At 40.5% G+C, this 20,885-nt stretch overlaps 6 protein-coding genes across 11 annotated transcripts; 2 read left to right on the top strand and 4 right to left on the bottom strand.

The window, feature by feature from the left end:
* Positions 1 to 1,962: 1,962 nt before the first annotated feature.
* On the top strand, positions 1,963 to 2,414 carry VhaM9.7-d (Vacuolar H[+] ATPase M9.7 subunit d). Its single transcript, XM_017162164.3, has one exon. The coding sequence runs from the start codon at positions 2,030 to 2,032 to the stop codon at positions 2,294 to 2,296; it is 267 nt and encodes an 88-aa protein (XP_017017653.1). The 5' UTR covers positions 1,963 to 2,029; the 3' UTR covers positions 2,297 to 2,414.
* Actn3 (alpha actinin 3) lies at positions 2,402 to 5,369 on the bottom strand. The gene is made up of 2 exons (XM_041774432.2): positions 5,068 to 5,369; positions 2,402 to 5,009 (listed from the first exon to the last, which is right to left on the bottom strand). The coding sequence occupies exons 1-2, from the start codon at positions 5,261 to 5,263 to the stop codon at positions 2,461 to 2,463; spliced, it is 2,745 nt and encodes a 914-aa protein (XP_041630366.1). The 5' UTR covers positions 5,264 to 5,369; the 3' UTR covers positions 2,402 to 2,460.
* A 148-nt stretch (positions 5,370 to 5,517) lies between these two features.
* AhcyL2 (Adenosylhomocysteinase like 2) lies at positions 5,518 to 9,764 on the bottom strand. Of its 2 annotated transcripts, XM_017162224.3 has the most exons (7): positions 8,974 to 9,764; positions 8,798 to 8,858; positions 7,525 to 7,594; positions 6,426 to 7,411; positions 6,121 to 6,364; positions 5,866 to 5,986; positions 5,518 to 5,804 (listed from the first exon to the last, which is right to left on the bottom strand). In XM_017162224.3, the coding sequence occupies exons 2-7, from the start codon at positions 8,846 to 8,848 to the stop codon at positions 5,798 to 5,800; spliced, it is 1,479 nt and encodes a 492-aa protein (XP_017017713.1). In that variant the 5' UTR covers positions 8,849 to 8,858; positions 8,974 to 9,764; the 3' UTR covers positions 5,518 to 5,797. The 2 variants fall into 2 exon arrangements, with proteins under 2 accessions (XP_017017713.1, XP_017017714.1); XM_017162225.3 differs by lacking the exon at positions 5,518 to 5,804 and having other exon boundaries at positions 5,862 to 5,986.
* Positions 9,765 to 10,908: 1,144 nt separating this feature from the next.
* Positions 10,909 to 15,394, bottom strand: LOC108071412 (uncharacterized). Of its 3 annotated transcripts, none has more exons than XM_017162158.3 (3): positions 15,164 to 15,394; positions 11,855 to 11,903; positions 10,909 to 11,381 (listed from the first exon to the last, which is right to left on the bottom strand). In XM_017162158.3, exons 2-3 carry the CDS (start codon positions 11,865 to 11,867, stop codon positions 11,110 to 11,112), a joined length of 285 nt encoding a protein of 94 aa, XP_017017647.1. In that variant the 5' UTR covers positions 11,868 to 11,903; positions 15,164 to 15,394; the 3' UTR covers positions 10,909 to 11,109. The 3 variants fall into 3 exon arrangements, with proteins under 3 accessions (XP_017017647.1, XP_017017644.1, XP_017017645.2); XM_017162155.3 differs by lacking the exon at positions 15,164 to 15,394 and adding an exon at positions 13,391 to 13,410; XM_017162156.3 differs by lacking the exon at positions 15,164 to 15,394 and adding an exon at positions 11,968 to 12,112.
* An 868-nt stretch (positions 15,395 to 16,262) lies between these two features.
* Positions 16,263 to 18,810, top strand: MESK4 (Misexpression suppressor of KSR 4). Of its 3 annotated transcripts, none has more exons than XM_017162217.3 (5): positions 16,263 to 16,426; positions 16,506 to 16,587; positions 17,139 to 17,433; positions 17,498 to 17,926; positions 17,987 to 18,810. In XM_017162217.3, the coding sequence occupies exons 3-5, from the start codon at positions 17,384 to 17,386 to the stop codon at positions 18,363 to 18,365; spliced, it is 858 nt and encodes a 285-aa protein (XP_017017706.1). In that variant the 5' UTR covers positions 16,263 to 16,426; positions 16,506 to 16,587; positions 17,139 to 17,383; the 3' UTR covers positions 18,366 to 18,810. The 3 variants fall into 3 exon arrangements, with proteins under 3 accessions (XP_017017706.1, XP_070142903.1, XP_070142904.1); XM_070286802.1 differs by having other exon boundaries at positions 16,503 to 16,587; XM_070286803.1 differs by lacking the exon at positions 16,263 to 16,426 and having other exon boundaries at positions 16,481 to 16,587; positions 17,288 to 17,433.
* Positions 18,811 to 18,905: 95 nt separating this feature from the next.
* On the bottom strand, positions 18,906 to 20,451 carry LOC108071455 (ER membrane protein complex subunit 2). The gene is made up of 4 exons (XM_017162215.3): positions 20,297 to 20,451; positions 19,759 to 20,167; positions 19,541 to 19,697; positions 18,906 to 19,478 (listed from the first exon to the last, which is right to left on the bottom strand). Exons 1-4 carry the CDS (start codon positions 20,328 to 20,330, stop codon positions 19,197 to 19,199), a joined length of 882 nt encoding a protein of 293 aa, XP_017017704.1. The 5' UTR covers positions 20,331 to 20,451; the 3' UTR covers positions 18,906 to 19,196.
* Positions 20,452 to 20,885: the final 434 nt, after the last annotated feature.

The raw sequence follows: 20,885 nt of genomic DNA, 5'->3' as shown, positions 1-20,885 counted from the left end.
ATTTGCTTGAGACTCTCCAGAGTCGAGGCTCCGTTGGCCAACTGGTGATTTACGATCCTAAATCCAAAGGTATCTACAGCAAAGAAAACTCGAACCAAAACATTGAAAAAATGTTTTTAGTTTCTGTCTGAAGTCGAAGTGCGAAGTTGATCCCGAAAGTAGCTACTGTTTGGTGCTCTTCAATGGTTTTATTTATTTAAATTGGAAATGTTAAAGTTATTAATAAAACGAGCAAGAAAACAACGTTTAGTTTAGTTTAAAAGTTATTAACGCAATAAATTTAAAAAAAAAACCAAAGACACAAACAAAAGCTGCCACCAAGTGAATAAATAATGAATCAATCACCCATAAAGTAAATGTTAAGGATAATTTTATTTATCATTTACACCTAAATGATTTACAACAATAATTAATCGAATTAATATTAGCCGTGTAAACATTAACAAAAATGTAAGCTCATGTCTTTCAAGTTTAGCCAAAACGTTTAAAACTTTAAATATTTGTTAATTATAAATAACTTTAAATATTGAATACTTTCTATCTGAAATCGAGGTACAAAATGTTTTGGAAAGTAACTACTATTACTTAAGCGACATTTCGTGTTACTTAAAGAAAAATAAGGACAAATAGGAAATGAATTTGTACTTCCTAATGGCTAATTTGTTGTGTGTTTTCAAGAATACTAGCAGATAAAATCTTTTTTAATAAAAATCATTAATATTTGAAAATTTTCTTGAATCGCAGTTTATAATGCTTTGAAAAAACAAGTTTAAAAAATATTTGAAAAAACACATCTTGAAAAACCATTGAATCTTCCTAAGAGCCCATGAAATACCAATAACCTGTACTCTTCGGATTAATCGTAACCAAAAAAAGTAAGTTTTATGCAAAGACTGGTTGTAGTTGCTATTTGAAATCGAATGGCGAAATTGTTACCGAAAGTAGCTACTGTTTTTCATCCTCTATAAGGCGACGGCTCCCCCGCATCAAAATGGAATTAAAGATGGCCATTGCCGGGAAATAACCGTTGGCTTGGCACCGGACGTCTTGATACTTATGGCGAGAAAATGGAAAATTCGATGTTGCCATTAACATTTATTGCTACTTTGGGAAAACTCGATTCCACCACACCACCACGGCAGAACGGAAGAACGGCACACCGAAGCACATTGCATTGCCATTGCACAGCCGCCATTTTATGAGGCGCGCCTGGGCACTTATGGCATCATCAGGATGCGAAGGAGGGGATGGATATGGACCCTGGGAGGATGAAGGATGTAGGGTGGAGGTTGCAGGAGAGCTGGAAAGCTGGAGAGCTGGCAGCCCTCGTAAAACGGATTTTTCGCTTAGTCAGGATGCGTGCAGCAGTTTTATGGGCCGTCCTGGCACTCGGAAAATGTATACAGTTCAGGGAAGGCAATTTGTCCTTTTTTCGGATAGATTTGGCCTGGCTTGGAATGATTTCTCATTGAACTAGTTGGATTTTGTGGGATATCTATATTTCATTATTCATTTTTGATATTTCTTGGTGCTATGAGAATGTCCTAAGCATTGTAAGCATTTATCTTTCAATAAATGTTATTATTTTGAATTAACTTCACTTGGTTTAGTGGAACTTTATTTACTTTATTCATCTACAAAAAGAAACAATATTTGAAGATAATACAGAACGAGACATATCCTTAACGATATTAAAAAAAGATTAAATGCTTGTAAGGCTTTAAGAATCTGTTATAATAATATTTAGGTTTAAAAACAATCCAGAAATGTGGTCTCCTTATCCTTGCTCCTAGGAATAGGTCGCCGCCGGCAGCACTGTTACAGTTTTCCATTTACAACCTTCGCGCTCCACTGCGCCTGCAGCCTCCGCTGGCCGCCATAAAATATCGAAATGTTCGCAGCCATAAAAGTTTATGAGTGCGCCGGCACCCAAATTGGGATTGGGCAGGCTCTCCGATCCAGGGACCAGGGGTGAAAGTTGTCACAACTAGCCAGTTGTCGTTGCCAGCTGCTGACAAGCTCCCCGGAAATGGATAAGCTTGTGGTCTTTGGAGCCATTACCTTGTTTTGGCTGCTCTTCGCCGTCGTCGGGTACCTAATCTCCTGCCGGTACGAGGAGCGCGGCGTGATCCGTTGCTGTACCATCCTGACCGCCGTCTGCTGCTACATGGCCTGGCTGGTCACATTTCTGATGCAGATGAACCCGATGATTGGTCCGCGGGCCAGCCAGAAGATCATCTTCGGCATGATGAGCTACTGGCCCAACTCTTACATCCATGATGACCCAGACCCGTGATGTCTTAGCGAAGTTGGATTATATAAGTTTACATTTTAAGCCCCGATTGGAACCATAATTCACATGGAAAACCTATATTAAAATTTGTATTTCGCTGTAGATAAATTTTAAAAACAAATTTATATATTTTATTAAATATATAAAAAACAATAAAAACATTCTTATTAGAGCCTTGGCACCAGGCAGCGCTCCAGTTTATCTACGAACGCACACACCTGACAGAAATCTGGAACCTTCTGCCGGCACACCTGTACAATGTCCACTTCGCTGTCTACTCCCAGGGATTTGGCGACATTAGCGCCGTAGGTGAGCGTACTCCTTGGCGACTCCTTGTTCAGGAAACGTTCTTCAATCAAATCCTTGTGATATGAGGCAATGAGAGCTACCAGGGCACGGCCACTCCGCCAGGACTCGCTGAACTCGTACATGGGAAGGCCATATTTCCTCGTTCTTTCCTGACACCAGCGGAGCAGTCGCAGGCGAGTGTTACCAAAGGTTTTTCCCACCGCAAAGAAGTTGTTTGCTGATAATTTTTTCTTAATGCTAGTATTCCGGTTCCTCTGTGGTCTGGTCAATGGAAGTTGGACATTATTTGGAGAAGATGTTTCCGCGGAAATCTGACTCTGCAGAGTCACCTTGCTTGAATTCAACTTCTGGGTCAGTGGGTTGTCTATCTGCCGACTTTTTATATTCTTTATATACGAATTTGTTTTCTTAATTGAGAAATCGAAAGATGAGCTCCCCTTTAACATGGGATTGTCTGTCTGAGCCCATGCCTGCTGGTCTTGCGAACTTTTGGATGTCAAACGGGCTTTTATTTTATCATTTTCCGGGTGCAGCACGTCCTTCAATAAGAATCCGGGAGAAGTGAAGCTAGTACGAATCAAGGGCTTGTCTTCCTGGACAGACAAAAACGGCAGGTCTTTGCGACATGTCCTCAATAAACCAATATGGTTTTGAATGGAACCTGAACACGCCATATTGGATTCCAGTTCCTTCAAGACGGGCACGTCTCTTAGGCTCTCGATGCACGAAGATGAAAAGCTCGTCTCAATTATACGATCGTCTGTTTGGTTCAACAAAATCTGGAAGTCTTGCGAACTTTCGGTAGTCAAACTCGTTTGCGTCTGATCATCAAATTTAAAATCTGAAGAGGTGGAGCTGGTTTGAAGAACGGGCTGTTCTTTCTGAACCCACAAAACTTGGAGGTCTTGACGATTCTCCATCTTTAAACTTGGCTGCCATTTAATGTTCTGATTGGAGCCTACCATTGATACATTGGATTTTAGTTCCGACTGGTCCTTTAATTTAAAATCTGAAGAATTACGCTTTATCTGAATCCTAGGCTGTTCTTTCTGGTCACACAAAACCTGGAGGTCTTGGCTCTCCGTCCTCAGGCTTCTTTGGCTTTTTACTTTCTGTTGAGAGTCTACTATTTCCGCATTGGATTCCAGTTCCGTTTGGTCCTTTAATATAAAATCTGAAGCATTGCACTTTGTCTTAATCCTAGACTGTTCTTTCTGGATCGATAAATCCTGTAGGTCTTGACTCTGAGACCTCAGGCGAGTTTGGCCTTTTATGTTCTGTTGAGAGTCTACTCTTTTTTCATTGGATTTCAGTTCCGACTGGTCCTTGAATATACAATTTGAAGAATTGAACTTGGTTTTTTCTCTCTGGACCCACAAAACCTGAAGGTCTTGGCCTTCCGTCCTCATGCTTGTTTGGCTTTTTACTTTCTGTTGAGAGTCTACTCTTTCTACATTGGATTTCAGTTCCGACTGGTCTTTCAATAAAGAATCTGAAGAATTGTACTTTGTCTTTTCTTTCTGGGCCCACAATACCTGGAGATCTTTGGTCTCTGTCCTTAGGCTTGTTTTGTCTTTTATGTTCTCTCGAGAGTCTACTATTTCCACATTGGATTCTAGTTCCGAATGGTCCTTGAATATAAGATCTGAAGAATTACTCTTTGTCGGTTCTTTCTGGACAAAGAAATCCTTGAGGTCTTGACTCTCCGTCTTCAGGCTTGTTTGGCCTTTTATGTTTTGATAGGAGTCTACTATTTCTATATTGGATTCCTTTTCCGACTGGTCCTTTAAAATAAAATCAGAGAGGGTGGCACTTGTTTGAGCTAGCAGGTATGGCTGACGCTCGGTCGATTTCGCTTTGCTTATATCTTCCCCCGACTGCGGCAGGTGCTCCAGCCGTATCTCCTCCGGCCTGCAATCGGGAATCTGGGACGGACTAAGATGGCTATTCTTGAGATTGGGCGAATGAATGTCCTTGGCATCGCCTCTATCCCTTCTTGAGACATCGAGCTCCGGCTGTGATCCTTTTTGGGAAACTTTGAGCTCCTCCTTCTGCTCCTTGATTTTCTGGGGTTCGACCGCGGATTCCAAGTGCTCGGAGCTTAGTTTATTCTCCAAATCACCATCTATTTTGCAACCCCTTTTAGAGGCCTGTATAGCCGAGGCAGTCAGTTTCTTGAAACGCGTTAGGTTTTGGTGTATCACTTCTTTCAGTTCCTTTCGTATCTCGTTTTGGGAATCCGGATCCCCTGAATTCTGTTTGTTTTGGGATTCTTTGATGATGTCGTCGAACTGGCCTATAACGACATCCATGACCTGAAGGAAGCAGCGCTGCGCCTCTGCAGGTACCTTGCCTCCCTCAGCATGGCACGGCACACTTCTATAAAGAAACCCCATCAAGGTGCGACCTGTGGATAGCAGAGTTCTCTTAATAAGTATCTGTGGCCATTTCCTGGGTAGACTTACATTCCGCCAGGACTTTCGAAGTGCGACTTGTGAACAGTTCGCTGTAATGCCCAGTTTCAACGATGGAATTTCGGAGATCTTTCATCAACTTTACGGTTTTGCCCATACAGGCTCTCATGTGCAGCTCCTCTGGTTCGCTGTCATTCTCCAGACTGGCCACTGTACTCTTAATTTCCGCCAAAAGAGCCTCCATCATGGTGATTATAGCTAAACATATATTTCTTACTTTAATTTAAAACAAGAATTTTTGGAAGAGCTGCTCTTTGCAGTTATATTTCGGACAATATTTACAATTTTGACAAAAAACCCATAACCAAAAAAACCTAAATTATCCAAAAAAATTATCGCTGAAAAACAATAAAGTAAGAAACATACATTTAATATTTTATTTATATTTATTTAAACCATTATTCTATATAGAGCTCCTCTGCGTAGGCCAGTAATTCTAGGTTGCCACAGTGCCGAAAACACTTGACCTGAAGCGCCATCTATATATGTTTTTATAGCAAGCAGCTTGTGTTTGTGAGCAAACTAACGGTATTTTAAATTCATTGAATCAAAAAGAAAATTCTTCTATTTAATGTTTATATGTTTAATTTAAAATGGCAGATTAAACTAATATTTAAATTTAAATTTTCATTTCATTTTAAATTTTTGTATTTATTATTTATTTTTTTCTAAATAATATCAAATTAACAGAACGAGAATAACAGGATACATGAAATACTGATTAATATCTGAAATTAAAGAAAATAATAATACAATAGGAATAATTTAATGGTTAACACACTCGCTCACCTGTAGTAATTGGCTTTGAAAGGCCCGGCCTTGTTTAAGCCCATGAACTTGGCCTGCTCGTCCGTAAGCTCCGTAAGATGAGCATCGAAGGTGGCCAAGTGTAAGCTGGCGACGTACTCATCTGAAATCAAGAGGAAGTGGGAGAAAATGCTATTTAAGGATACTCCAAACCACAAAGAAAAATCTATCAATTAGGCGCAAAATCATTGCCTACTTTTCGGGGCGAACATATTGCTATTTATGTTTATAACTCACCCATTTTCTTTGGCAACAGATATACATCCGATTTATACCTTCCCGGTGCCGAGAACAGCTCGATCAGAGCCAGCGCCTGGGTTGAGGAAGCCACGGAGACCACGAACGAGGAAATCGTTGAACAGGAGAGATTCACCAGCCTACCCTCGGCCAGCAGGATGATCATCCTGCCATCTGGCCAGATGATGTGGTCCACCTGGGAACGAACTCTTTCCCACGTCAACTCAGGCGTATGCAGGCCATTCTGAAATTGAGAGAGAACTATAAGAAGGAAAGTCCCGGAAGGTTAATCCAACTGTTCCTACCACATCGATCTCTGAGCAGGAATGCCCCATATTGCAGAGGATGCAGCCGTTCTTCATGCGATTCATATGGTCCCTGGTAATCACATTTTTGTTCCCCGTTGCCGTAACCACCACATCTACGCTCCGTATAACCTCGCTGAGCCGTACCACCCTGAAGCCATCCATGGCCGCCTGCAGGGCACAAATGGGATCCACCTCCGTGATGTAGACTATGCATCCCTGACCTTTGAGGGACTGGGCACAGCCCTTACCCACATCTCCGTAGCCACAGATCACCACCTGCTTGCCGCCAAACATGATGTCAGTAGTTCGCTTGAGGCTGTCCAAAATGGAGTCCCGGCACGTGTAGAAGGTATCAAACTTGTTTTTGGTCACCGAGTCGTTGACATTGATGGCGGGAACTGTGAGCTTTCCGCCCTTCGAGAGCATGTACAGACGGTGGACACCGGTCACGCTCTCCTCGACAATGCCTCGAATGGCCTTGAAGCAGTCGGGATACTTTTTCAGCATCAAATGGGTGGCATCGCCGCCATCGTCTAGAATCAGATTTGGCTGCCAGCCATCAGAGTGTATGCACCTGTCCAGGCACCACCAGAACTCCTCCTCCGTCTCGCCGCGCCAGGCAAAGATCGGGATGCCCGCCTCGGCCAGGGCGGCAGCCACGGCATTCTGCGTGGAATAGATGTTACAGGCTGCCCATCGCACGGTGGCACCTAACTGTATCAAGGTTTCTATGAGCACCGCCGACTGAGCATTCACGTGGGTGCAACCCACTATATGGGCGCCCTTCAGAGGCTTCTCATCCTTGGCCCGCTTTCGGAGCATCATAATGCCCGGCATCTCGGACTCTGCAATCTCGATTTCGCGCCTTCCAAAGGCGCTCTTGGAGATGCTCTTTACGCAAAAGTCGGTCCCGCCGGCGGAGTTGCGTTGCTGGTTGTCCTTCGGCGATATCTCGTCCTCATCGGAGCTTCCGGTGAAGCAGGCTGTTGATAGAGAAATCAAATTGATTTTTAATTTAACAACCTGGTAAAACTTTTCTAGTAAAAGGTAGATCCTAAGAGAAAGTTTAATCTAGATCTAAAATCATACTACTTACTGGAACTGAAGGAGCAGGTGGAGACATCAGAAAACCGGCGAGCCTCTATGCTGGGCTTCTTTACGGCAGTCTGTAAGAGGAAAAAACAATTTATTTAAGTAAGATAAAATATATTTGTAGGCACGAAAGTGATCTGCTTTATCTTATTTAAGCAAACATTTGTTAACTGAATTTTAAACAGAAAATGAGCTCACTTACAGATTTAACACAATGATTGAATTTAAAAAGGCAAAATACTATTATTTATGCGTGTAAAAATTTGCTATTAGTGCAGGTTTTAGCAAATTTTAGCAAATACATGTAGGGGATGGTATCTAATTTTTTTATTCGATCTTTAATCTTTACCATCTAATCAGAGCTAATAATAGCAATTCACATTCCCATAATTCTGTTTCACTTTCCAATTAACATAGTAACTCCATTGGATTAATGGATTTCGCACTGCATATAAAGCAATATATAGTATAGTAGGAACTGATCAGATGAGAAATTCATCATTTATGGGTGCGAGATCTGTGCGATTTCCAGCGAAATCTAGATTTCAATGCAAAGATAAGCCAAGTGGAAAAAGTTGTCTACTAATTGGCGTCGTTTAGCATATCGGCGATAATTCGTCGCACCAATTGATTCAGGGAGATATACTTTTATACGTTATGAAAATGCGAATCTAGGGATCCAATCCAGAGTGTATGTAAACACAGGCAGAGAATTAATGAAATCTACAATTGTATACTTTGTGCATTTGCGTCTATCGTTGCTTACATTTCCAAGACCAGGCCACATGGAATAAACATGCCCTTGTATCCACAACATTAATATATGTATATCTCAGCGATCTTAATGAGCACATACTATATGTATACGCCATGGAACTGGAGCAATCTTTCTGTTACAATTTGAAACTATGCTAAGCTAATATATGTAAGATTTATGGGGGCAATGTGGCAGAAGATATTGGTGTATCTTAATGCATTTAATAATAAATGAAATCTTTATAACCTTTTAGAATCACCTAATTAAATCAGTTTTACTGGATTTGTCATGCATTCACTTTCACGGAGGGTATTCAAAGCTTCGAGGTGATTGTCTCGCCTTTATTTGTTGTTCACAAAGCGTCTCTGGATTTTTTTTTGTTTGTTTGTCAAGTTTGTCACGTGCTGTTTTCGGATTAATCGCCAAGTTCAGCGATCGAAACGCGTTTTTGCCCAGCGCACCTCATGAATATTCAGTACAATATTCCGATTGTTAGTTACTTAAGTGGGTTATTAATTACCTTATCGGCCAAACTCAAGTCGGCAAACGTAGTCTCTGGCATCTTGGACATCTTGAAGGCACTAATAATAAACAAAGCAATCAAATTAAAAACCAACAATTGAAATGAAAACAAACAAAAGTGTTGTCAGTGCCAGAAATTATTCAAAGGCGAGAGAACGACCTTCGGGGACTTACATTTAGATCGATCCAAAACAGGTTCTCGACTATGTTGGGTTTTATTTCGGTGTTTTGTTTTTATGTCAAGTCAATTTCCTACGTTCTGTGCACCCCGGAGACCAGCTCTAATCGGCTAGTGCAATATCGGTTCAGAAGTAGCTCCTATAGTTCCGCGGAGCAGGAGCTGGCACAACGTCAGTTCTGGCGGAGATCAGGCGGCTGACTAGCGGCCAGCGTCGCGAATTCAAACGAGATCGCCTCTCGATCTCGTTAAGATCTCCTCTCCGGCTGCTTTGTTAGTTTTTATTTCTATATCTGTGGCGATCAGAGATCGGAGACCGGTGATCGGTGATTGGTATTGGAAGCGGAATCGAAGATCTCCGGAGCAGACGACCGCTCGCGACTGGGGCAAACAACAAACTGACTCACGGGCCAGGGTTTATGAGGCAGCAGGCCGATCGTATAGGAATAAAGAAATACGGGCAAGTAAAAAACGAAAACAGAGACCCAGAGAACCGAAAACTAAACTGGAACCGAAAACACAACAAGACCACGGAGCGAGTTCAAATAAAAGATCGCCACATTTACTAGAATCTTATCAAGCCGCGAGCTCTTATCGCCTGGGTTCACTCTCTCTCATCCCCCCCAGAACACCACACTTATCATGATCCAACTTCACTCTGCTCCTACGACTATATAGCGTATAATGTCAGATTACGGAAATCAATTCGGACTCTGACGTAGACGTGGGCATCCATCGCGGATGAGTGGAATTCATAAATGCAGAAATTTTAAAGTGGGCCTGCCACTGAAAATAATCTTAAGGTTTAATAATTAAGGAAATTGTGTCACTATTCCTATTTTGTTTGATATATCTTATCTATGTAATTTTACTAACGCTTTATCGCTATGCCATATAAGTTATAGGACTATTGTCAGTCATTTCTTGTCTGAATTGCAATGCGATTTCACTAAAAAATAGTTCTAAAAAAAGATCAGTTGACATTCTGTTATTAAATGTGTATATATATATTTTTTATAGCCTTTTTATATTCTTTTGTTTTAGGAATTTATAACTTTAATTAGGTTTTTAAACCAAGAATTATATGGAACTAATTAAAACTTAGAAGCCATTATCGTTATCAGTTTTTATATATTAAAGGTTGAAAAATAATATGAACTCAAAATGTTTAAAAAACAGCTAGATTTTAATATAAAAACTAATATATTATATTAGGTTTAAAGCTTAAACATTCATTTGCATTAATTAAATTCCATAAAAAACCTAAGTTGAAGCTTTTATTTACATATTAAATTCCTACTAAACTTAATTAGAATCACACCATATCCCAAGCTGATTCTAATTAGTTTTCCTTATAGTTAGTCCTTTTAGTCATTCCAGCTCAGGGGTTGGTCGTTAACTTTATTCTTACTCATTCTAACGTGCCATTCGGCCATTTTTCGCCAACGTTACCCAATGATTTGATTGCAGACTATTTTATGGGATTTTCGTACGCTTTTAGCGTGGCCATAAAAACGGAAGAATTTTAATCAAGGCACGGCCAGCGAAACAGAAATTACTACATCATCCCTCATCCTGTGCAGGGGTTGCTGGGGCTGGGTGTCGTTGCGGGGGATGATTGTTACCTTGAGTTGGCCCAGAGCCAAGGGTTAAAGGATTCATTGTGTGCATCCGAGGGTCTAATTGGTCACTTTCAGTTCCAAGTAATATCTCGTCAAGAAGTGCGTGGTAAACATTTATGAGGCCGGCTTCTGTTCAAATTCTCGTGATCGTGACCTTATTGCCTTCGGTTCAATATCAAAAAACTGGGTTTTTTTTACAGGCAAGTATTTCGTTTATTCCATAAACTACCTTTGTGATCCTTCGATGGAGCATTTACCAAGCGAATATACTTATGAGAATTTACACATCCTAAAATACAATCCAATATGTCAAAGTCACATTCGCCAGGCTATTGCACCGCGAGTTTTTTAAACTCTATTGCTTTTTTTTTTTTAACCACACAGTCTATTTACATACATACGTACTATTTACAATTAGTTAAATCTACGCTTGTTTATGTACAAGAGTCTACTTAATACCGTCAAGGCTGTACCTATATACAAGAAGCTAGTGCCTTTGCCATTGATCCCTCAGAGCGATCCCACCCTCTCCATGAGATACCAGGGCAGGAAGACGGAGGCGGCCACCACGGCCACACAGGTGGCACACAAGGCTACTGTCGCCGAGAGGCTGGTGATGGAGAAGTGGTCCTCCTTTTCGTCCAGCTCCTCGTGCGGATGCTTCTCGAACTCTAGAACCTCGACGTCAAAACGGAAACGGACCTTTGACTCCGGCGAATCCTTGCGCCACACCAAATGGCCAGAGGACTCGCGACGCTCCAAGCTCCATTTGGGATCGTGAACTGCAAGATAGATCAATAAAAAATAATTAGATAAGCTATTTCAAAAATGTATTACAACAAAAAGATATATGTAATTATTATTATTCAACTTAAAACTTTCAATCTGCACTTAAATAATATTACAAATTATTAAATAAAAGGAAAAGGTCATACAAGAATTTTGTAAATAACATTATTAAACAGTTTCAAATTTTAAATATAAATAAAAACATTTAGAAGGCTTTTTAAACCTTACAACAACGTTAATAAATCGTCAAACTTTCTACAAATTATTTTACTTGATACAGAAAATAAATGTTCCTAAAAGTGTGCTTTAAAATAAAATTATTGAACAATAGGTCACGATCGTTTGGTGGCATTTAAAGCGAAAGCTGTAGAACAAGTAATTTTAAGAATTGTTGTTTCGAATCAATTGTTAGGCTGGCAAAGCATTAAATGCAGCTTTTCGGTATCGTAATAATTTAAATATTTACCTGATCCAGTCATTGTGCCTTTTTCGGAGAACGCTTGGAACTGAGAACCCTGGAATTGCACAAAAAATATCATTGAATAAATTAATTGAAAAGCATTGCGTAGAATTAATTACATATTTGTTATTTGATCGAGAAATGTGCTGACTAAGCAGACGCTCTAGGGGAAAAGTAAGCATCTAATTAGCATTCCCGGCACACGAGCTATGAGAGCTCACACTTCCCGACTAGGAGATCGGAATTGAAATGGAACACGGCGGTTAAGTGTCTGACCCTGTCCTTCCACCGTTTAAATGTCGCCCGCCGAATAAATTGGACGCTGCCCGGAGCGCAGCTATATTTTCCCATATATATTTAATATATACTCTGTACTTTACAGTTGTGATATTCTATTAACCCGGCGTGCGCCGACATAGACTTTGAGTCGACTGAAATTCCAGTTCGCATGGACTCGGACCAGGTGGGGAAGACGCCACCTGACTTTTTACTTTTCCCTTGCTCGCACGTTGCTGGCATTGATTTTATTTAATTTTTTTTTTTTTTACTGTTTTTGTCATGCGAAAATGTGGTGCGACGACACCCGCGATGGCATAAACCAAAAATCAATCACGCCTGACACTTTGCACTGCTGCCGGAAAAGTTTATCACCTGAGGCCTTTTTTACGACAATATTTACTATAACCTGTAAGGGCAAATATTGCAATATTGATAAGTAGCAAGTGGCCAGGAAATCGTTTTCCCCTATTAGGTAATTACCAAAGAATGGCTTATCTAATTTCTGAGTTTCATTGGGTTGGGTGGTTTTTTGCAAATAACAAAGTAGCAACGAAATTTATGGGTCTTTTAAAATTGATACCGAGCTTAAAATTTATATTTGGAAAGGTTCTCATACTCGTTTTTTAAATATATTTATAACTTATAAATCTTAAAAAATGTATAAACTATATTCTTTTTTATAAAGAAATTATTTTGAAACTAAGAAAGGAGTCAAAAGCTGTATTATCATTTACGTTTTTTCGGTAATTAAAATTATATCTAGTCAAGTTTATCAAACAATTTCCGTACTTTTGTAAATTACAATTACCCAAGTGCCTTGAACCGTGACTATATAATATATTTAATATTTTAAATGAGGAGGTTGTGACCTTGCTTATTCGTATATCCCAGCGATAGGCTCGACTCCAATGTCAAAGAGACCAAGACGATAAGTTGTGGACTTGCCACTATCCTTATCTTTTAGTTTTTGTGATTTGCTTAATATATTATATACTTATAGATATATATATTTTTGTAGGAAATCGTTTTAGGACAAAAACAGATGCGCTAATGAAAACCCAGAAATAAAACTCCATAGTTTGCATGACGCAAAAGCAAACCGAAAACGAAAATAAACGAAATGAAAGAAGCAACAAACAAAAAGATATATATTTTCGTACTGACTGCTGGGTACCAGGTACTTGGCACATTATTTATAGATACTATTTCTCTCAAGCTTGAAATAATACAATAAATCAAAATCAAACAATTAGTAGAACCTACTGCTGTTTTCCAAGGAAATAAACCGAGAAATACGTATACGCCCAGTGGGCTGCGAGGTATAGAAAAATCGAAACACATGCTGCCACTGCTGGCTATTGGTTTTGAATGCGGTTTTTGCATATTTTACTCGGTGCTCGTATTCCGAAAGCGACAGCGAAAGGTCGCATCGCCAAATTAGCATTCACGCATTGTGGCCTGCCCTTGAAATCTGGCATTACGAAAGCGTACAAAAGCAATTCCATTCTCGCACGGTTACATTAGCTCCACACACGATCCATTTCATTAGCTTAGAACTTCCGATTTCTAGTGAAAATATCTAATATTTACCGACTCACTCTGCTGGAGAAATACTAGTAGACCAGCACCAATGTCTGGTTTTGCCAGTGCCTCGATTTTAGCACATTTCGCCAGCTAATGATAAACGTTGATCGACACAAAAAGTGATTTCTTGGTGGACTTTGCACGATTCTCGATGGGGGACGAGTACTACGCCAGTATTCTGCATTAATACGACGCTTACAATCGAATGCCCTGGGGTTCGAACGCGTTTTGCATCGCATAAAGACTCATGCCATCTGATGTATTGGTGCTTTTAATTGGTTTTCCTATTTTTGTTGCCGCCGGTCTCTGATAAGATTCACAAAGAAAGAAACGCCAACGTCAGCTGAGCACTTTTAATCAATGAACTCACTCGTTTCGCAGATGCCCATTTCCACTTGAGCCTCAGATACAGTGGAAACTGAAAGGGTGTTTACCTTTGATGGATTTATTAACTAATTTCTGTTTTGTAACAAATAAGTCAAAGAAACATATTTATTACTAATGGATAACCATTACCCGGAGAGTAATTAAATTTGAGATCTTATTGGCTTTGAGAATACTGCAATTACTTAGGGTCTCTTTGCACCAAGCAAAAGTGGTCATGACACTTGAGCTTTTTAGCCAAAAAACCTGCTTTTGGCCAATGCCATTATAATATACACATACATTGCACAAATTCCATGCTCCACTGTCCAACAGTAAAGCCACTGAACTAAGACAGTGGAATAGTTTCCACAAATGCGAATTGTAATCTGACACAAATCAGCATTAAAATTCACTGGAGGTAAACACGCGCCAGAAGGCGAGATAAGAGCGAAAGACCTCTTTCGTTGAATTGATGATGTATAGTATGTCTGTACATACATATGTACATCGTATGTTGTCAGTTAATCAATAAAAACATATGTGGGGCTATCAATGTATGGTGTGGGGGGGTTCTATCACTGTGCAAAAATTAAGCTTTAAAAAGGTTCAAAAAATATAATGAAATTTTAATTCTTTTTTATTAGTTAAGGGTAAAGATTTACTAAAACATCTCACGAATTATTTAACTGAATAAATGTAGTAAATGTTTATATGAAATATTTAAAGTTAAATAAAACGTTAGGTAGAGGAAATTGTTTTTATAGCAATCCCGATTATCTTATGACATTTAAAGCAAATATTTATAGAAAATCACATATTATAATTTAAAAATATCGATTTTTTTATTTAATTAATATTACATTTAATTTCTTTGACCCATTTTATGTGAAATAATCACTATATTTTCGAGACACTTTGCCCCTCTGTGTATGAATCGATTTTATGAGCGTTGGGTGAACTGGGAAGGTGGTGCCACTGGCAACCCGAGTAATCAATAACAAACTCAATTTTGTTTTTGTTATGCTCGCTTGTTCAATTGCACATTTATGTAAAGCTCTCGTCATAGTTGTGTGTTTTTGTTATTACCGCTGCTGATTTGAAGTGACTCGACTTGCGACGACTCCTCGAGGCCAAAAGCACCGATTGAGAATTAGTCAACAGCTGTGCACTGCCGCAAAAAACACACACTCGCACACACGCACACTCTCTATAAAATCGGATTCGGATTCCGACTCGTCTACGGATCGATCTTGCGAGCTTCGCGTGTTGGCCGCGCCGAACTATTGGGGTCTAGAGCAGGGAGCAGACTGAGCGCCACCACGCTCCAGCCCGTCGCATTCGCTCGGCGAGCGGTAGTACCAGTGGGGAGCTATAGCTATGGTACCGCCGAGAGCGAAAGTCCGCCGCGCCCCCATATTTCGTTGCGCTCTGGCCACTATATTGGTGTATATCGTATGATAGTATGGCATAGTAGAGAGATGGCCTAGCATTGGGTTCGAGTGCTTTACGAGTGCCCATAGACGAATTAAGTTAATGAATGAGTGAGAGTGAGTTGTCAGCGCAAAGCTTACACATCAGCCTGGACATATCAGATCTCTAATCAGCTGGGACCACAGGGGGGCCTCCAAAGATCCACCTTCTTACTAAGCTATAAGCAATGGTCATCAATGAGATCTAATGAATTATTTTATCTTAGGATAAATATGTAATATAATATATATGAATATTAAATTAAATATAAAATAAATTAAATATCTAAAAATATATAAAAACGGCCATGAACGTATCTTTTTTAACTTTTATCAAGGGATGTCATATTATTATAGTGCCGTAATAGTTTATATATGTTCCCTTTTCATCTCAATTTGTTTTGCTAAAGATCTAACCCTAAGTGATATTAATAAGGATCATCCGATAAAGGTAAGTTTTTGATATACATACATGTGTACATAGTAGATGTTAATTAAGATATAATTTCTCATTTGGGTTGGTTTTTATAGCAGACATTGCTTAAATCATACTAGCTCAAAAGCCAAAACAAGATTAATAAAAAGAGCACTGATGTAATGTAAATGGTGCAAAACTTTAAAACTAGAGAAATATCACATACCCAACATATTTTCACGTTTTCTTTATTTTTTCCGGCTGCAAACGGCATGACAATCTATCTGTCAACACTTCCAGCCCATATAAACAAAAGCACACAAATCAATTCCATGCTTTAAAAGCGTAAACAACATTTAGATGTAAATATGTAATCTTATATGAGGAGAATTACTGTAAATAGTGGTAAATAAACCTATTTTTAAAGCACCATCGTTGTGACACCCTTTACATTTTTTCAGCCACGTAAGTGTAAGAAAATTCTGAATAATATCATTTATGCTTATCACTAATACCAAGTTCATCTGATAATAACACAAAGTAGGCACGTTATGGTAAAAAGCGGAGGAGTACCTGGAGATAAGATGTGATACTTTCATACCCTCTCTAAAGGTACTCAAAACCAGGTAAGAAACTTGTAGGGTGGGTAATTAATTTTTACTCTAAGCAAGCATAAGAATTAACATACCACGTCACTAGATAATTTCATTGCAGGGTATCAACATCAACAAAGGAACACAATAGAATACAGTTCCTCGTACTTACTTTGTTTTGTTGTTTTAAACCTTTGTCTTACATGTGTTTGTGCATTCTAGTTACTAATCTTTGTACACTGAAGAAATGAGCCAGAGTTTTTATATTAATTTTTGTAATTTATTTCATTTAATTTGGATCCATAAGAAGTTAAGACAACTAGAAATATTATTTTTAAAATAACAATTTATAATTTTCTCTGATACAATTTTAAATGTAAAATATTGTTTTTAATATACACTTTACCAGTATGATAAGATGGGTCACACGAGTTGGGCTGTGAACACCCCTGAAAGATAGACCAGTTGTTTGATTGAAAAAGAGTTAGCCTTGTTCAAAGAGCTACATTTGTAACAAAACCTAATAAACATATATAACATAAACAATAGATTTTTATAATAAAAATTCGATTTATTTTTCCAAGTGTTCTTTAAGTGCGCCGGGTAATTGAGACCACCAAGATGACAATTGTTTCAATATACACACACACACTCGGACACTTGTTTGCATGGAGAGCGGAAAGACTGAGATAATCTGCCCGGAGCGAGAATCAAGTGTCATTTTTTTTCTCAGTCTGCCACTGACGTTGGACCAAAATAAAGACAAATCAGACGGCCTCCGACTGCCAGCAGACCAACCCAATCCGAACGCGACTATTGCTTACCAGTTATGAGGATGTCTGGGACATCCACCTCCGAACGCTCAAACTCCGAAGACAGGTGAGAGGTTGTCCATCATACCCACCCTAAAATATCATCAGTAATCAGTTCGTCCGCGTGCCAGCCCATCGAATCTCTGCCTGACGGAGGTGCTCAGGACTTGTGCCAACATACAGTCGCTGGAGAGTCTCAACTACGAGTACAACGACGTCTACCTGACTGGACCCAGTGAGGGCAAGATGATATCTCCGAATCCGTACTTCAGCGGGAACATCTCCACCAGCAGCTGTCCCAGTGAAGATGTGTCCTTCACGGAGAGCATTCTCGAAGACAACGGGCGTATATCGCTGGCATATGAGAACCTGAAGACCATTCCACGGCGCCTGGCCGACAAGTTTGCGGCACAGACCAAGTTCCTCGATTTGAGTCACAACGATTTCCGAAATCTCAAGTTTCTCTCATTTTTCGAGGACCTGGACACACTCATCCTGGACCGCAACGTAAACCTAGACCTCAACACCTTTCCCTATTTGCCGAGCTTAAGGATCTTGTGGTGATTAAATAGATTTCAGCCTATTCTTCCGGTTACCATAAATCACATATAATGTTGCAGGATCAACAACTGCGATATTGCCAACATAACTGACTGGATACACCGCATCGAGCGGCAGTGTCCTTCACTGGAGCAGCTGTCTTGCATGGGCAATCCTGGTATCCGCACAGTCTTTGGTAATCAGGGACCTCGTGACTATACCCTGCAGGTCCTGCCACACCTGAAATACCTGGACGGACTGCCGGTTTGCCTGAGCAGCGGGAGTGGAGGGCACACGGAGCTCTCCTCGTCGCAGGGGCACGGTCAGGACTCCACCAGCAACTCAGAGAAGCAGCCCCGCTCTGCACCCGCCCTCACCTTCAAGAACTTCTTCCGAGTGAAACATTCGAGGAAATCGCGCAGTGGGCGGACCTACGGCAACGGCTCCTCCACAAACTGAAGTCCACTGGCGATGGCGCTGGGTGGGAGGGGTATTCTGTAGATTGCATTCTGTCCCATTGTTGGACTATTTTTAGCCGTCCGCTGGACTATCAGCGCTGCCCTCGGATGCCCTGCAGTCGTCGATTGCACCTACAGTACGATGCATGGAAATATATACACACACATGCCATGAACCGAGTGTGCGCGTATGTGCATATGCAGATGTATGACGATGTTGGACATGCACGAGCCTAGTGAGAATTAATCTAGTGCATTGAAGCAATTTTTACAATAAAGCGAGTCAATGGACTCATGAGACGATCAACAGCGGGTATAGTATAATAGCACCTATCTTCTGAGTAAATATTGTGCTCGTTTTAACAGCATTGTGAATGCCGTTCAATGTCCGATTAATGTTGCATCAATTCGTGGGCCAGATTAAGTGTGCTCTTGTTTTCGAAATGGAGGTCACCCAAAAAGATATAAAATAAAGTAAGCCGTAAATTAAGAAAGCAATGCCTGAGTCTTGTCTTGAAGTTTCAATGGAATGCCAGCCATCTCGGATAAATAATTTCTCTAACTTTATTACAGAACTATTTTTGCCTACCCAATATACTCAAGGCTATAAATCCGAACTCGAAGCCATCACCAATTCTTTAACATCAAAAAATACTAGCTTGTATGCTTTGACAATAAAATAGTTGTTAACTCCCACTTCTTTTAATGCTTTATCTATGTTATTTTCGCTTAAGAAACAGAAACTGAAAACCCATTTCTGAGAATATTTGGAATCATTACTTTCTGGCATCTATTACACGAACGGGATGATATCCATTAGTGCTTTTGTTGGTCAATTCGATTTGATTTCCAGGTTCGCTAAGGCAGCCTCCAGTGACATAATCAGTTTGTCGTTGTTTTTGATTGTGGATTGTTTGGTCGTGTGCTCCGACACCTGTTCCAGGGCCCATTGTGCCAGCTTTTGTAGCTCCTTGCGCTTGGAGCTAACAGCCCTCGAGTTGGCCAAGTAGTTGCAGCACAAGTAAATCCCATACAAGGCACGCAAGTTGTGAGGGTTGAGCTTCAGGGCCTGGGAGTAGTAAGTGCGAGCTGATTCCACATTCTCGACGCCGCCCTGTAGGGAAAAGAGGTTTGTAAAAGGATTTTACGCTTAAATATAACTCCCTAGAGGCTCACCATTGTGTAGCGAATTTCCGCCAGCCGCTGGTGTATCAGATGACTGTGGGGATTGTGCAGCAGAACCTCCTCCATGCAAAAAGCCGCCTTGCCAAATTCGCCCATAGCCAAGTACAAGGTGCACAGTTCATGCCAAGCCTCCTGATCGGACATAAACCTGCGGGAATATACATTTTTTAGGGGTATTCCTGTGACACTATCGATCCCCTACTCATTACTTTTTCAGATATTCGTTGAGCTCCTTGATGGCCTCCACCCGTCGACCGCGTGCCTTCAGAATGGCAATCTTGCGCTTTCGGGGCGCGGCATTGGTCTCGTCCTTGGCAATTATGACATCTAACACCTCATCCGCCTCGTCGTACTGTTCCAACGCCTCGTAGCGCATCGCCTTGAACTTCATCACGCGCAGACTGCCCGGAAACTCCAGGGCCAGCTGCTTGGTGCACTGGGTAGCGATGTCGAAGCGGGCAGTGTCCAAAGCCGCTATGATCACCTGCTCCAAGATAAGGTGGCGCTCGTTGCCGGTCTTGTGCACTTTGTCCTCCAGCACCGCCACCCACAGCTGCACCACCTCCTCGCTGTGGCGGCCGGTCTCCTCGCGCCACTTCCTGAACTGATCCCGCACATCTGCAAAGGGTGAACGGATTAGGGTCGTCCACTTTTCATTCATGCTCTGCTCCCATTTTCCTCCACATGCCAATTGGATTACTGACGTGGGCCCGCATGCTGCGGAGCCGGTTAAAGCGGAAAACTCACCCGACCAGCTCATCTCCTCGTAGTTTAGTGCCATGTTCTCCCAATCGGACCTACTTAACACTTGTATTAATTTTAATTTTTTCAATTATTAGCAATTTCCTTTCAGGGCTGATCTAGGGATGTGAGAAATATTTATAAATATCACCCTATCGAAATGGTACTCGAGAAGAAAAATCGATATATCGGCAGTATACATCGGCGTTTTTCCATCTCTACATCATGCAAGTTTCTTTTTTATTTGTAATAAGAGGGCAATTAAATATTGCCAAACTGGGCGAGAAAATTTAAATAGAAAAAATATAATAATTCTCTTTTATAAAAATAGTAAAGCAATTCTTATAAATGGTATTCTTTATTTACTACAAGATAGGCACGTCATTCAGCTATCGATAGATCGTGAGAGCGGAGAAATGGGGAACAATAGAGTTTTAATGGCCCTATAACACTCAAATTCAGTTGAAATAGCGCTATAGCGCTGTTAAATCTTTAATGAAATCTCTTATTAATGCGCTAATGTCATAATAGTATAAATGAATAGTTCCGACTCAAAATTTTTTCCAGTGCGTTGCCATGGAAATCAGTTAAAGTT

This window comes from Drosophila kikkawai, chromosome 3R, assembly GCF_030179895.1.
Source record: "Drosophila kikkawai strain 14028-0561.14 chromosome 3R, DkikHiC1v2, whole genome shotgun sequence".
Classification (NCBI taxonomy): Eukaryota; Metazoa; Arthropoda; class Insecta; order Diptera; family Drosophilidae; genus Drosophila; species Drosophila kikkawai.
This window is presented reverse-complemented; position numbering and strand designations above follow the sequence as displayed.